This window comes from Zingiber officinale, chromosome 8A (assembly GCF_018446385.1).
Source record: "Zingiber officinale cultivar Zhangliang chromosome 8A, Zo_v1.1, whole genome shotgun sequence".
Taxonomy (NCBI): domain Eukaryota; kingdom Viridiplantae; phylum Streptophyta; class Magnoliopsida; order Zingiberales; family Zingiberaceae; genus Zingiber; species Zingiber officinale.
Window position 1 is genome coordinate 128,068,033 of NC_056000.1, and position 16,912 is coordinate 128,084,944.

Sequence of the window (16,912 nt, forward strand, 5' to 3'; positions counted from 1 at the left end):
TTGATTTGATAGCTTCATCTAATCCTACTTGTGGTGCATATACGCTAATTATGTTCATAGTTTCTTTCACCACTATTATCTTAAGGGTTATAATTCTATCCCATTTTCTAACTACTCATACAACTTCATCCTTTAACAAATTATCTACAATGATACCCACTTCATTTCTTGCTTTACTCTTTCCAGTGTACCATAACTTAAAACCTGAGTTCTCTATCATCTTTGCCTTCTCGCCTATCCATTTTGTCTCTTGTACACACAAAATACTAATTTTTTTCCTAATCATCATATTTACTACCTCCATTGATTTACCAGTGAGAGTTCCTATATTCCATGTTCCAAATCTTAGATTATTAGTTTTCCTATCATATTTGTTCTTATCTAACCTATGGTGTGAGAACTTTTGCCTATTTAACACTACACCCAAGTTCTCATGGAGATGTAGCGGTTCTTGCTGAGGCGTTACAGTCGGACCCTGTAACGCGAACTCTTGCATATTTATCACTACACCCGAGTTCTGGAGATGTAGCGGTCATTGCCGAGACGTTACAGTCGGACCTTACAACACGTTCCTTCCGGAGAACAACCTAGCATTAGCACAATAGTTTAATGAATTCATTAATTGAATATTTGTCATAATTTAACGCTGATTGGCAACCTAACGCAACCCTCCTCCTTTATCCGGGCTTGGGACCGGCCATGACCGATCATCATGGGCGGAGTTATATAGAGAAATTGACATGAATAAAAAAAAATGATAATCTCAGTTAGTCTCATTGACTATCTCTGGGGTGATCAGTCTGGTCCTACGGAAGTTTCCCACTGGCTATCAGAGTAAATCGGGAAACGCACGCAGTGGCCAGCCCAGAAGCCCAGAATTCTTTGATTACGCCCCCCCCTATTTGGAGGAAAAATTTCTACAAATACGTCTTAGCTAGGGTTCGAATCACAGATGCTTGGGAGACAACTTAAATATCCTACCGCGGCACTATGGCCCCGGGGACAAAATTGACATGAATAAGAAAGTTATGCTGGAGGTTGAATTATTTTAGGTCACGGATCCTAACTCATCTGGCTGAATCAGCTTGTTGGAGATGTTCCCATTGTTTTTTTTTTCTTCGATCCAATCGGATTGACCTTCGATTCCAGTCCTGAGGCTTTGCGATGATGGGCGGCGGACCATGCATCATGCTGCTGCTGCTGCGTACCACATGCGCCCAGTCCCAGTCCACGCACAAGAGGCCTACAGCTACATCCCAGTCGAATCCAGAGCTTTGACGGGAAAGAAGATGGAAAGCGAAAACAACTGGATGACACATAAAAGTACTGCTTTTCTTGCCTTTCTTCCCCTCTCTCTCTCTCTCTCTCTCTCTCTCTCTCTGCACTGATAAAAATCTCGCTTTTTCCCCTAATTCTTCTCTGCTTTGCAGCTTGCAGGTTACGTTGATTGATCTTGGGTGAGGGAGCATTTCCGTTTTTCTGTTTTATCTTCGCATCTCGATTTGTTCGCCCAATTTGGGGTTTCTATTTCTTTCCGTCTAAATCTGACGCCGTACACTTGTCTCGTCTCGATCTTGGAGATCGATTTGTGCAGCTGATTCTTCGGGCTCCTATCGTCAGTCGTCAGAGCCAGTTCTTGGTCAAAGAATCGATCTTTGTTTATTCGTCCTCGGCTTCGATTGGCAATGTGCGTTGCTCGGACGAGGGTAAGTGAAAGAGGAGAAAGTGAATGCGTTTTTAACCGGAGCGAAATGTATTAGGGTTCCTTGGGTGACCGCCTCGCCGGCGAACGATGGCAACCGACGTACGGCCACGAGATCCGAGCATTCAGTCTCCCATGGTCCCCCTCGCAACCCTCATCGGCCTGGAGATCCGAGGTGGCAAGTCTGAGAAGCCCTCCATTAAGTACGGCAACGCCGCCTTCGCTAAGAGGGGCGAAGATTACTTCCTTGTGAGGCCCGACTGCTTCCGGGTTCCAGGCGACGCCACCTCCTTGTTCTCGGTCTTCGCGGTATCCTTTCCCCCTTTCGGTTTGAGCTTCCACTATGCATTCTGTTTCTCTGCAGTTTCCTTTCATTTGACAGCCGCTAGTTGGCAGATCTTTGATGGGCACAATGGAGCTTCAGCTGCTGTATTCGCAAAAGAACACCTTTTGGACCACGTCATGAGCGTAATTCCACAGGGAATTAGTAGAGAAGAGTGGCTTGAAGCCCTTCCCCGGGCGCTTGTCGCTGGTTTTGTTAAGGCAGACACCGATTTCCAGCGAAAAGGCAAGATTTTGTTCATCTAGGCTCTTAATTCTGCGCTCTTTGCCAAACTTAAACTGAGCTTTGTATGCTCTTTCAGGGGAGACTTCCGGGACGACAGCAACACTCGTTGTCATTGACGGTTGGACTGTGACAGTTGCATCTGTTGGCGATTCGCGCTGCATACTAGACTCACAGGATGGCGTAGTTTCGTTGCTTACAGTCGACCATAGACTGGAAGAGAATGTTGAGGAGAGAGAGCGTGTCACTGCTAGTGGTGGGGAGGTTGGAAGACTTAACCTTTGCGGAGGGAAAGAGGTTAAGCATCAGCAGAAAATCTTTCTTGCAACGCCACAATACTAGCGAAGACTTGTGCTGCCTATTATCTGATCTATCCTGTACTGCTTCTCAGGTTGGGCCACTTAGATGCTGGCCTGGTGGGCTATGCCTCTCCAGGTCAATTGGAGATACAGATGTAGGCGAGTTCATCGTCCCAATTCCTCACGTGAAGCAAGTGAAGGTGAAAGTTGCTGAGCTTAGTTATTCATAGTGATCCTGTTTTTTGAACTAGTTTGTTGTTGGGTGGTCAGCTTTCTGCTGCTGGAGGACGGTTGATAATTGCTTCTGATGGCATATGGGATGCTCTTCCATCTGAGCTAGCTGCCAAAGCTTGCCGAGGACTTCCTGCAGAACTTGCTGCAAAGCTTGTGGTGAAGGTGATCAAAGTGTTAGCCAATTTGTCTTTATTGATTTGATTACATATTTCTTTCTCAGGACTTCCATTTTGTTCACTTAAAGAATTCTTGTATGATCAACTTGGTCAGGAAGCTTTGCGAAAAAGTGGCCTAAAAGATGATACAACTTGCCTAGTTGTTGATATAATTCCACCAGAACATACATTTGTACAATCTCCAACAATAAAGCAGCAAAACAAATTCAGATCTCTTATTTTCGGGAAAAAGTCAAAGAATGGTGTTGGAAAACCTACCAAATTGTCTTCTGTTGGAGCTGTGGAGGAGTTATTTGAGGAAGGGTCGGCTATGCTGGAAGAAAGGTACTACTGTGACTTTACTATGATCATCTGCCATTGGGGTTTTACTTGACCAGTCAGGCTCTGATGTTTTTTTATAGTTTATTACTTGCTATCCAGTAATCCTAGTGGGATAAGACTTGATTTTTGTCATTGTCCTTGTATTACTTGTTATCCAGTGCTGGGTAATCCAAAACTCATTCATTTCCTTTTGGATATAGACGACGCCCCTTCCAGTTTTTGCCAGATAAGTATGTTGTGCATATAAGTGTTCTAGTAATTTGGTTTGCCTAAGGGGTTGGAATAAAATATTTTGAGGCTTGTCCGCAAGTTTGCTTATTATATGAGCTTGATGTATATGTTTAGGAATAGATCAGATGCGATATTGTTACTTCAAATATAACAGATTTAGAAGAGGAGAAGTTAGTTAAAAATAATATGATGTGTATTGGAATGCGGTTAGCAGCTTAGCACAAAATAGAGGTCAACTTGTATCAGGTTTCATGTAGATTGACTAATAAGGAAAAACTTCACATGTATTTAAAAAATATAGGGATTTTTAAGTTCACCACTTCAAAATTTAATTTTATATGTATTATTCTAAAACTTAAAATTTTGGTGTTTATTTCTCTTAAATAAACTTTAAGCATAGTGAAGTAGGTCCTAATCGTTGAATATTATAAATTAGAACCCCTTGGTATAGAGATGTTGGTAAAATGGTAAAGATAAGTATAGAGATAGTTCTAGTTTAATCTGGAATCAATCTAACAGTCCCTCTCAAGTTAGAAAATAATATCAATTATGCAGCTCAACTCATTACACATTCCAAACAGATCGATGCAAATAAATTAGGAGTGCCTTTTTTTAATTATTACTTTACCTCTTGGAGTTTTAGTGTCAGGTTCTGCACGAGGCAGCAAGACCCACCTAGGGGAAGTGTGGAGGGTATGATCGGTGGAGTGGTTGTTACAACATGTGGATTTGGTTGGATTTGTGGAGAGATGCGCAATGTGAGGATGGTTAGAAGGATGTACACAACTGATTAATGTGAATTGGATGCAATAGCAGGTGGAAATGGAAAGACAGACGTGGTGGAGAGGATGAGTTGTGGCTGAAGGTAAATCACAACACAGCTAAACTAGGAATTCAGCTTTGATATCACTTGATGTAGCCATGAGACGAACAAAAATCATGAAGAGGAAAACCAAAACTCATGAAGAGAATTCAAATTTTATTAACTAAATGATGAAATTAACAAGAGGAAGTGGGGTCTCTTTTAAAAGCTCCAACTAAAACTCGGTAATAAATAACCTAATCTTACAAACTTGGTAAATGAATAATTTTTCCTTAAAATAAGTTAGTCCCTTAAATAATAATTAACCTTTTTCAATTTTGCAATGACAACCAAAATAAAATCTTACATATTCTAAAAAGTTCAATGACCCATAAAAATGTAGAACTTCACTTTCAATTTAGAACTAAGATTTTCAAGTTTATTAAACTTCCTAATTAATACGCATCATGAGTCTTGCATCATAAGTCCTACCAAGATGTTTGCTGCACATATTGATCATGCTCAGTCTATAGCTAGCCAACAAATTAGAGACTTGGTGGTGCCATGCTTCAGGCTAAAAACATCATTTGATCTGTTTTAAGAGCAGTTTCCTTAATAACATCCCCTTCAAACTGAAGACACGGCAAGAACCTAAGATTGCTAGAAGGGCTATTGATGAAAACTTATTAATTATTAGTCAATATCTAATCAATGATATCATAAAATATAATTTATATTTGTGCTAAGATTTGGGTGAATCTTAAAATTATTAAGGAAAAAAAATATTTACTATCTGTTGAATGGTGAAAAGCATGTTCTATTCTTCTAGTTCTTGCTTATTAAAAACAATGTGTTGCATATGCAAAAAGCTCAAAAAGTTGATATGCACTATTGTTAATTGAAAGTAGTTGATAAAAATTTAGCCTTCCCTTCTCATCAACTTTTCAGATGCTAGTATCAACTGGAACAACAACCGAGCATCATATCAATACATATGGAATTAGGTAGCTTACCCTGTTTGTAGGAATCTTGTTACTAACATATCAGTGTAGCTAATGTGAGTAGTGTCTATTACAAAAATAAATGTCTAGATGGAGGCAACATGCAGCAAGCCTTGTATTTGGATCACTCTTATGCCAACATTTTTCTTATAATAAAATAGCCTTAGTTAAATATCCACGTATTGTCTGTGGGCCACAGGATCGCCACCCACATTCACCCACAAAGAGGGGAGGGAGTATTAAGTATAGAGAATCTTGATCTAGTCTTTTCTTAATAGCTTCAACTTTGGTACAAGAAATCATCCATTCAAATTTAATTGTCTAGCATAGCTTAGAGGATTAAGTTGTTGCAGGTTGCAGTTAATATTTAATATTGTGGGATTGTAGCACCAATATCTAGTTGACCCTCGAACATGTAGAATTGTTGACTTCCTTTGCCACATATAACACTGAATTATCTTGAGCTACTTGAACTGACACAAAGGCCACAAGCTAAGGAACAACAAAGCAACAAAAAAGGGGTCAGCATATGAAGAATCATTGCCGGACTTTGATCTCTATTAGATGATTCGGATATGTGCCAATATGAAACATGTTTGGATGCTTATCGGACTCTCGGTGGATACTTTCCTTTGTTGTTAGCTTGTCGGTTTTCCAATGGCATCTTAAAAAACCATTAAACTTCCTGTGACACTTTAGGACATTTTCTCTGTTGGGATATCATTGATAAGATGCTCAACAGTGAAACTCTTAATTTAGTGACGAGGGAAGCTCATCCTTGTGTCATTTAACCTTGTGCATATAGTTGTTGAGCTGCGGTGAACCAAGGAGGGAAAGTACACTAGGCTCATTCAGGGCTTGCATCTCCCTTCACCATGCTTGACCACTAGATCTCCATCAAGGATTGCTTGGTCCAGCAGGCAGCACGTGTACCTACAATCAACGCCCACAACTGCCAACCACTGATTCTGTGGGCTCCTCAACTCCAACAACAACCATACAGGTGATTGGATCTGGTCGCAACAGTAGATTGCATTAGGGTTCACGATCAAGGAAGAGTGTGGTGCTAATCTTGTTTCCCTTGTGAACTTGGTTCTTCGTTATGATGGCCTGGATGAGGAGATGAAGGGAAAGTCTGTTGTGCAAGTTCAAGTCAATGGACTGCGAATAGGACATGTTTTCTTGATCCACGATAAATTAACTTTAATCTGAACACGATTTATTTAATAAACAGGTCGAAAGTTGTGATGCAGACATGATACAATTTTAGATGGATTGATTAATATGCTCTGTTGCATATATGTTAGTTATTTTTTATCAATATTTTTTTTAAAAAAAATACCTACTGCAATATGCCCTTTCCCACACAAATATATGCTATAGAATCTTGGTTTTAAGTGTTTCTATACTATCACACCAAGAGGTTGAATGTGTTTCTAGTACTGTAGTTTAAATGCTAATAATTGTTCATTTTCGAAAAGATCCTATAAGATTTAGTAGTGGGCATCATTTCTATTGCTGTTTGCCTCTCAGACACTTTACTGCCAATCTTATCTGAATGAAGCCATGTATGTGATACGAAAATAGCAAGATTTGTAGTTTATACAATAACTCGATCCTTTTTAATAGCATGTGCTATGCCGTTAGTCGACCACAGACCGCTTGTGTCATTTAAATATCCTGATTTAAGATGTGTCTAGAATATTACCAAGAGCTTAAATATGTTTTTAGTACTGTTTTCCAGTTAGATGTTTATAATTGTTTCATTTTCGAAAAGGATCTTGTAGGATTTAGGAAGGAGCATCATTAGTTGTTCATCTCTTATCGCTCTCATTTACTGTCAGACTTTTGTTCTGAAGGAAGCCAGCTCAGAAATAAAAATAGCAAGAGATGCAATTTAGACATAGCTTGATCTTTGCCAATGACATTCTGTATACAGACTGGGAAAAAATTTCTCGCCGACGGAGGACTCAGGGACTCTTCGATGTGCTATCTGCCAGACAGATCGAGTGTCGGATGATGATCTATTAATCGATTCCAGCGATTCATTTTCTGCAACATCGAAAGCATGGGAGGGTCCCTACCTTTGCCATGATTGCCGGAGAAAGAAAGATGCCATGGAGGGAAAACGGCCTCGCGAATCGACGATGTCCAGGTGAAATACAATGTGCAGCTAAATTAATCTAGTAGTAAATGTAAAATGAGTAATGCGAATAATAAACTGTCAGGCTGATGCTCCAAGTTCATCGTCTAATTGTTGTTTGATGGATGTAAAATGTGTGATATCTTAGATTATGTAGCTTTGAAGACTAACCGATTCCCGCGTTTGTATGAACCAGTATCGATGCAATCCTAGTATTTCCAAGAAAAGTCTTTTTGTACTCCAATAAAATGGGAAGTGTTTGGTCCTCTTCAATAAGAACAAAGCTTGTTCTGACTGTGATCTTTCCCCAAATTACAATGGTGTCTCAAATGACTGCGTCTTGCAGCAGTGAGGTTGCGGCCATTTGTGGCAGTTTTGGCACGAGCAACTTGGCGACCATCTTGTGGAACCTTGCGGCCTTCACGAGGTGGCTGCAAGGTTGCTCAAGGCCGCAACAATTGATCTTGCAGAGTCGTTTTGCGGCAGCTCTGCTGTGAGTCACTCGCGGCCGGCTGCGAGCTTGCGGTGCTACTGTGAGGAGATTCAAGATGTTGAGGACGGGTTGACTGAGCGGGAAAGTAAGTTCGTTCTGCCCAAAATCTTGCAGACAAAGAACATACCACAAAATGATCTATGGACAGATTTTTTTGATCTGTCTGTCTGTTTTTTTTTTGTTTACAATGGGTCCATGTTTTTTCTCATCTACTAAATAATGTTTAAAATTGGGTTAATTCTTAATTTAGTCCCTCGTTATTTAACGTGGTACTGATTTCGTTCCTAATTTTTCAATTGACCAAATTTATTCCTCTAATTTTCAAACGTTTTCCCAAATTGATCCTTCCATCTAAATCCCCGTTAAAATAAACGGGAAGACTTGTTTAACCGGTGGAAGTGACCTGTCTTGCTGGACAATTCCTAATTTAGTCCCTCATTATTTGACGTAGTCCCGATTTCGTTCAAGGATAGTTTTAAAATGGAGGTCGTCTGCTACTCGGCGCAGCTCCAGCTGCTGGACTCCATGTCGACGCCTACGAAGCGGGCAAGGGCGGAGGCGACGATGAGGGAGATGGGATTGGCGGCCGCCATGGACACTAGAATCGGCGGGTGGCACGTCAAAGGCATCAACGGCGGCGCGTCAGCATCTGCGTCAAGCTCCTCACCCGGCCGCCACTCCTCTTCCTCGACCAGCCCACCAGCGACCTCGACAGCGCCGCCGCCTATCAAGTCGTCCACCGGATCGCGCGCCTCACCTGCTGCGAGAGGATGACGGTTGTCGTCGCCATCCACCAGCCCGACAGCAAGGTGTTCGACCTCTTCGATCGCCTCTGCCTCCTCGTCTATGGCAACACCGTCTTCTTCGGCCCTGCTCCGGTGGCTGGCGAGGTACCAACTCAATCTCAAAGCTCAATTAAGACTTGAATTCTCTCTTTCGACCTATGGAAATTCAGCCTTGCTCAAACTTTTCTCCAGTTCTTTGCTTCCAACGGTTTCGCCTGCCCTTCTCTGCGCAATCCTTCCGATCATTTTCTCAGAACAATCAACAAAGACTTCGATACGGTCAGTGCTTCTTCTTTGCAGCTTATAAACCAACAAAGGAAACAAGTTTCTAAATCTCGAACTCAATCAATGTCAGGCTTAGGGAAATAGCGCAAGAATAAAAGCAACTGATCATTTCCACCGGTTAAATAAGTCTTCCCGTCTATTTTAACTGGGATTTGGACGGAAGGATTGATTTGAGAAAACGTTCAAAAATTGAAGGATTAAATTTGATTAATTGAAAAATTAGAGACGAAATCGGTACTACGTCAAATAATGAGGGACTAAATTAGGAATTATCCAGCAAGACATAGGTCACTTCCACCGGTTAAACAAGTCTTCCCGTTTATTTTAACGGGGATTTAGATGGAATGATCAATTTGGGAAAATGTTCAAAAATTGGAGGATTAAATTTGGTCAATTAAAAAATTAGGGACGAAATCAACACCACGTTAAATAACGAGGGACTAAATTGAGAATTAACCCGTTTAAAATTTGTAAAGTTATGTTGTGTGTATATTTACTTAAAATAGTAACTAATTTTCAAGTACCCATATTATATTCTGAGAGCAAAGAAGATGGGTTATAAGGCAAAAATGAAGAGGGCGCTAGTCATTTGCAAAATCCTCATATGAGCCTTTCATTTCTAATTAAAGTCAATGGGCACCCCAGTTAGTAGGAACTGTCTAAAATATTCTGATCATTCGACCGTGTAAAAATTAGTAATTAGTTTTTACAATAGTGACTTATATATTTTGATTTTACTTCTCCAAGTGATAATATGATTAAATATGAACTTTATGACCGAATCATTGACCAGGAAGGAAAATTACAGAGCACACTGATGAGAGAATGAGATGATTTGATGGACTACCGTATTACAAAATTGGATGAAAAAAAATTAAATTGGGTCTTATATTCCAACTGTATATAGAATTTTAGGATAATGTAATTAATATAGAATTAATTGATAGCCTGATGCAATATTATGATGTTTAGCTATTAAAAATTTAATGAAAATATTCATATATTTAAAAAATTTTGTAATAATAATGACTCCAATTTTATTTGAGCCCTAAGCATAGATCTTAATGGCATATGCCTTAAGCCGGACTTGTTATTAGATGTATGTTTATATATCCATCTTAATATTTTTCTCTCTGCAATTTTCATCTTTTACTTATGTGCTTAAAATAACAAAATATTCAACACCATATAATATAACATGTCTAACTGTCATTTTCTAGATATGTGAGTTAATTACTAAGAAAAAATAAAAAAAGATATTGCGATGCATGAAACTCCGTTAATGCAGAGTCTCAGAGAAGAATTTATTGTACGCAATCTTATTTTGTATTACAAGAAATCGTATCTATGACTCGAACTCGTGATTACTAGTCACATGGAGATAACTTTACTATTGATAAAAACAATAAACTTTACTTTAGCGTCTCCACCTTCATGAAAGAAAACAATAAAATTGATAAAAAAAATATTATCATTATTGTTTTACATTATCTAAGTTATGTTGAAATGAAACTTGAATTAGGCTTAGTTTTATTTGGTTGTCATGATATACACTGAACAAAGGTTGAATGGAAAACAGTCTTTGCCAAAAATTAATAGTACTAATTTGTAGATAGGTAAATGATTGTTGATAAGAGAAGACAGATTCTTGTGAGTGATAGGATATGATAGATTTTGTCTTTTTACTGAACTTAGAGAGGGTCTGTGAGACAATTATAGTATATTTTATACTGTAAAAATGGTAAGATTCGATTGGCTATCATAGCTTGAATAAATATTCAGACAGATTTTAACTTTATTGTGCAACTGATGTTTATGTTAACCAATTGTAATAAAAAAAAAAGATTAAGCTCTCCCATGCTCCCCTCACATCCTTAGATTATGTACATGGATCGGTTTATAACCGACTGATTAGTGGATGGAAAGAATTTTTTCTCGAGGATTTAATTCCTGTTCCACGGTAGTAAATATGTGATGTTTATGTTAACCAAGAACTATATGATAGATCCAAAGGACTTATTGAACATCTTGATAGGAAAGATTGGTGGTAATGACTACACCTATTCATTCTTGGTAGCAAAAGACGAATACAACCATCCATTCTTCCAACTAAGAAAGGTGGATGAAATAAGAACCTTCATTCCTGAAGTAATTGGTTCAATTAGTTCGGCGATTAGTGTGAGACTTATACTTTTACTTGTGTTTTACTCTATTCTACTAGTTCTGACATTAATATTCAGGGTTTTGGATGAGGAGTCGATCAATCTTAGGGCAGCAAAGACAATGATGGTTCCAGGGAACTTCCCAATTGGATGTGTGCCTGTGTATTTAGATATCTACTAGAGCGACAATGTTGAAGACTACGAGTCACAAACAGTTTGCGTCGAGTGGTTGAATGAGCTCTCTCAGTACCATAACCGCTTGCTCAAGGAGGAGTTGGATCGGCTTAAGGAGCTTCATCCTCGAGTCAAGATTATTTATGCCAATTACTATGATGCCATGTTGAGCTTCTTCAGTGCTCCACATGTCTTCTAGTCACTCAGCTGAATGATGTTTACGACTTCTAGTCAGTTCAGAGTGGAAGGGATAAAGTAATTCTTCACTGACTGAGGCCGATATTGCCCGACTATTTTCCTGTATCGTCCAGTTGATGGCTCAACTTGTTACAGGTTCAATCTCTGAGTCTGATTTATCTCTCTGTATCTGTAGTTTTCACTCATAGGTTTTACGAAACCACTTATATTTGTGAGTCAGAGTTCAGACAAGTTATAAGATAATTAGCGATCATTTTGATGTATAATCCCTAGAAACAAATGATGGAATATCTCAAAATGACTCAAGGTTGTCTCGTTAATGAACGCTAATAGCTTTTCGGTTATACATGCAGTCATGCGAACATATACGGTTAAATGCAGAATATCTTTATAGTTAACAATTCCCTGATGTTATCCAACACGGATTTAAAACTGTTCTATTCAAACTTGTATCATCCAGTTCAAGGAGCAATCTCAGTATATAATTTTAAATACACTGGTAATCCAGAAACATCAGATTGTGTGACATAGTATTTGTGTAAAATGCAACTGAAGATTTAGCATTTTCGGTTTGAGACTATTAAGTTTGTAAAATCCTATCATTCTTTCGAAACCTCCTACTCCATTCAGATCGACTCCTTAATTTTCTTCTATTTATTTTTTGCCATTTATGTTAACTATTGTTATCATCGTGTTAACACCAATGTAAAAGCATGATGTTAATTAGTACTAATGTTGAAAAATGATTCGTATTATTCCAGCATCAATCCTATAGAATACTATTTCTTAAAGTGGCAACAAGAAACGCATTGAAATATATCATCAAGTAGTATGTAGTCAATCTCACCTCATTTCCAAAGAAATTTTGAGTAAAATTCTCTCCTATAACATGATGCCCTGAATCATTCATCTTCATCAATTCAACATTTCCATTTGAGCAGCAATTGGTATTAGTATTCTCCATTGCGTAATATGGGCATTGGTAGCACCCATCAGCATTTGAAGCCATGGCAAACAGACAGGACAATGATCATGATTAGAGCGATAATGATGGCCAAAACAATCAGTTTAATCTTCATGTTCTGTAGCCACATTTTCCTTCTCAAGTTTGTTCCTTGCTGCCTGAAATCTTGAGCCTGAACACAAATCACAGATTAAATAGAATCAAAATCATGGGGAAAGAAGTGCTGGAATATCAAAACAAATAACAATTGCTGCAAAATGCAAATCATTACCTGAGAGCGAAGATTTTCGGTTTTATCCACAAGTAGCTCAATTTTCTCTCCACGATCAAGCACCTATGATCAGTGGAAGCCATAATAAAAATTTAGAAAATTAAGGCAACTTGGGATATTTAATTTATGCAATCGGTTTGGAGTGTTGAATGGCAAGATTACCTACCTTCTCGATGTTCTCCATCATGACTCCTTTTACTTCAGAAACTTGAGCTTTCACTTTGGCCAGCTTGCTGATTTCCTCAGGGTTGTTGACACAGTACTGCATGTGCTCTTTAAGTTTGGACCTGAGATGTAAATGGAAGTTAATAATTCTAGTTAACTATTATAGAGCAAAATGCTGATAATTAGTTGGATAGTCAAAAATGGCACCCAAACTCTCGGTTTAAACTGTTGGCCGCAGCTGTTGCAGCTTTTCCTCCTCCATATCTTTTGGTGAAGTCCTCCTTCACTCTCTCAAGGAATGCAATGGGGATCTGCCTTCCAGCTGCCTCAACTGCAACTACACAGTATGCTGCAAAATCGATGTACAATATCAGGTCCTACTAGGCTAATGGACAATTCAAAGCAAACACACACCAATGTCAAGTACAATTAGACAGGTCAGTGAATAAAAGAATGACTTGGTAAACCAAGTAGTGTTTGATTCAACATAGTTGGATAAAAGGATTAATGGTTCATCAGAAAGGCACTAGCTAGTATGGCACAGATGAGGGAAAATTGTCATTGTTTGTTCCTAAGATCCACTGAAATGGACATATCCTAGTCCATCAAATACACGTCAACATTGCTAGTACCAGATAGAGAAATTTAACTTAAGAATTAACAACATTTTAAATTAGTTACCGCTAGGAAAGGATCAATGTAAATTTAGCTAACAAAAAGACAGCATCAGTATAATCAGATTATAATAAAAAAGGCTGAATAAAGAAATTTAGCTGATAAGAAATGATGTAATTTTGTCTGGACGGTTCTGGCCATTGATCGATGACCAAATACCTGATATTTACTTGTTTAGGCAACAAAATTTGCTTTCAATAATCCGTCATGAAGTTCTCATCATATTCATATTTATTTGCACTATGTCTCCAACTATTTATATGTATATTTATATTCAAATCCAAGTTTCTCAATAGCAATGAACTATTTATATGTATATTTATATTCAAATCCAAGTTTCTCAATAGCAATGAACTATTTATATGTATATTTATATTCAAATCCAAGTTTCTCAATAGCAATGAACTATATTATCTCTCTATACCCAACACTCCTTGTCCAAAACATAGCTAAGAAAAAACAGTTAGGATGAGTACTGGAAAATGGAATATGATCTGCTTGTTTGAGAAAGTATTTATTGGTTTGGCAACTATACATAGTCAGAACCAAGTTTCTCGTAACAAGTCAATGATTAACTTAAATTATAATTACTTCTAGATTTTCTACATTCGTTGTAATCATCCTTGTAATACTAACATAGTTCATAAAAACAAATCCAGGATGGGTTTGGGAACCTGAAATACAATCTGTAATGTTGCAAAAAGCAGTTTAAAATACAATCTGTAATGTTGCAAAAAGCAGTTTAAAATACAATCTGCAATGTTTCAAAAAGCATTTTAGAATCGGTATTGGAGGGAGGAAGCATGATCTTCATTGTTTCCCACAGGTGGCTTATGGGGACAAATATGTATATGCTGTAGTGCATGGCATTGCATGTACCATAAGTGGATTTATCATGCAGCGGAGCTATAGATCCAATGTATATGCATATAAGAACTGCATTGTACATAATTCACAAAGTTCTGTTCAGCTTTTCAGTTCATCTAGATTATTCAAATTTATTAGATTCAAATAAATATATTATGTTGATGAAAACATTATGCATGAACATGACAAATTATCTACTTTTTATATCTCTTTTTTAATGCATATACAAAGCATCAACAAAGTGACAGGGACAACATCCCTTACATGTGCTAGAACAAATGCCAAACAATCAACTGAGTATTTAAAACAAGAAAGACTGCAATGGGATTGAGCTTGATGTGAAACTTTGTTGTAGAAGAATTAAGAGAGCTTGAGGTATAATTTCTTTCTTTTACATGTGATAGTGACTAACTGATTGAACAACTTGATTTAAATGAAGAGAGTATGAACAGTTCTAACGACTTGAGGAACTAGTAATGACTATGATAATGACATGATTTCATGTAATAAATCTCTTCTTAAGGTCACTAAAATTTCCTTATTAGATCCTAGAAAATTATTCATAATGATCCATAATAAGAATCTTATTGGATGGACAACTAAACACAAAGTTCAACCTTGTTTAAGATGCCTCTCATTAGTTGTCAATCCATGAAGATTTGTAGCTGGATGCACATCAAATTCCAATGAAAGTCTTCTTTTCTTTCCAAAATCCATTCAACAACAGTTGTTCACACATAATATCATTTCCAGCCTAGAGATCTCTTTCTTTATCACTTTGTCAAAATTAACTGAGTCTACAAGCCATTGGTATTAAATTAATGACTGCATATGCATATGCAATGCACCAAAGCACTTCGTACATAGAGTAATCACATAGATTTACTTGTAAAACAAAGGTAGATATAAATTGCACAATTTTACACTAAAATGATACAGTGTACACGCACATCACCAGATCAGATGGGTTGATGATTGTTTCTCTGCTACAGAAAAAGGAAAACAATTAACTTCAATCCAAAGTGAAAAACAAGGCCAAAGCTGAACATCTCATCCAATTTTTTCTTCGAAATGGCTAATAATAAATAACAAAGGCTACTCTTCATTATTTTGACATACATCTTAGGATCAATTGTTTCTCCGTCCACCTAATCCTACCACTCAAAGGACTTCAGTTCAGATCTAAAGGAAGCAACAACGTATCATCCTTCTTCCCCAAATACCAAAAGAATGTAACTAGAAACCTAATTCCTCCATATCCACCACAAATCATCTGAATCTCTCTAGGAAGCCAATCCAAAGACCCACGACAAACACAAAATGGCATAAGCGGTCAAACAAGAACAGATCAGATCACGCTACGAACTTTTAAGTCATAATAACCACAGAATTGAACGCAAGGGCAGGGACTCACTGTAGCCGTCCTCGACGAGGTAGTTGAATGTGTGGCCGTCGCAGTCGTAGGTGAACTTGTTGTTGGCCGCGGGGAGCTTCTGGAGGCACTGGGAGGCAATGGTAGTGAAATTTCCGGTGAATTCCGTGTACTCCGACAGGATCACCGTCCCCCGCGCGACGAAACTGTAGATGAGCGTCTGCTGTCCCATCCCAACTCCTAGCACCCCCAGGAGGAAACCCCAACGCCAGATCTGGGAAGCAAGCTCAAAGGGAGAAAGAAGAAGCAAAGCTGCAAAGAGAAGAGACGTTCCACTTTTGCTTCTCTCTCTTACCGGCGAAGCCTTTTAAAGAGGGAATACAGAAGGAACCCCGCTTCTCAACTGAATTATGTGATTTTTTTAGGCTAAAAAAAATAATCATCTAATTAAGTGGGGTTGTTTATTTTAGCAAAAAAAAAAAACACTCTTAATTCTTCATAATAGTGCTTCTCTTTATTAAAATAACGCTTCACTCTTAATTTAATATATGAAATTTTCATTTATACTCCATTTTAGAGCAATTTTAAAAAAAGTTACATCATTTTAAAATAATTTTAATCAAAATGAAGGTACGTTGTTCCAAGCGTAGAAGGGAACCCCCACGGGTATGCCATAGTGATGAAGGCATAGTAGAGTTAAAAGAAAGTCTCATGATCTTTTAGGACATGTGTTGGCGTTGAATTTAGTAGAAAATTTTAAGTTAGGCGGTTGTGGGTCAAAGTACTCATCGGTAAAAAAATCAACGAGTTTACTTTCACAAATGAAGTATCAATTTAGTGTTGGATAGTCTTATAAGGACAAAAAAGATCACGAGAGTACATTGCCGATGATTTATTATAACACTTTCGTGATTTATCAAGGATCGGGAAAAAGTGTACAAATAATTTTGATCAAAGTTACATCATCTAAGAGCGCTCCACGCATAATCTAAAATTCAAAATACTCTTTTGTACTTCATCTTGGCAT

The 16,912-nt window shown here is 37.9% G+C and overlaps 2 protein-coding genes across 5 annotated transcripts; one reads left to right on the plus strand and one right to left on the minus strand.

The window, feature by feature from the left end:
* The first annotated feature begins 1,109 nt into the window (after positions 1 to 1,109).
* Positions 1,110 to 7,701, plus strand: LOC122010194 (probable protein phosphatase 2C 33). 4 transcript variants are annotated; one of them, XM_042566640.1, is made up of 9 exons: positions 1,110 to 1,323; positions 1,431 to 1,457; positions 1,581 to 2,011; positions 2,099 to 2,270; positions 2,347 to 2,564; positions 2,659 to 2,766; positions 2,837 to 2,962; positions 3,071 to 3,300; positions 7,271 to 7,701. In XM_042566640.1, the coding sequence occupies exons 3-9, from the start codon at positions 1,793 to 1,795 to the stop codon at positions 7,488 to 7,490; spliced, it is 1,293 nt and encodes a 430-aa protein (XP_042422574.1). In that variant the 5' UTR covers positions 1,110 to 1,323; positions 1,431 to 1,457; positions 1,581 to 1,792; the 3' UTR covers positions 7,491 to 7,701. The 4 variants fall into 4 exon arrangements, with proteins under 4 accessions (XP_042422574.1, XP_042422576.1, XP_042422577.1 ...); XM_042566642.1 differs by having other exon boundaries at positions 1,595 to 2,011; XM_042566643.1 differs by lacking the exon at positions 1,110 to 1,323 and having other exon boundaries at positions 1,390 to 1,457; positions 1,595 to 2,011.
* Positions 7,702 to 12,323: 4,622 nt separating this feature from the next.
* On the minus strand, positions 12,324 to 16,270 carry LOC122010195 (vesicle-associated membrane protein 721-like). The gene is made up of 5 exons (XM_042566644.1): positions 15,928 to 16,270; positions 13,179 to 13,320; positions 12,973 to 13,093; positions 12,807 to 12,869; positions 12,324 to 12,707 (listed from the first exon to the last, which is right to left on the minus strand). The coding sequence occupies exons 1-5, from the start codon at positions 16,115 to 16,117 to the stop codon at positions 12,564 to 12,566; spliced, it is 660 nt and encodes a 219-aa protein (XP_042422578.1). The 5' UTR covers positions 16,118 to 16,270; the 3' UTR covers positions 12,324 to 12,563.
* Positions 16,271 to 16,912: the final 642 nt, after the last annotated feature.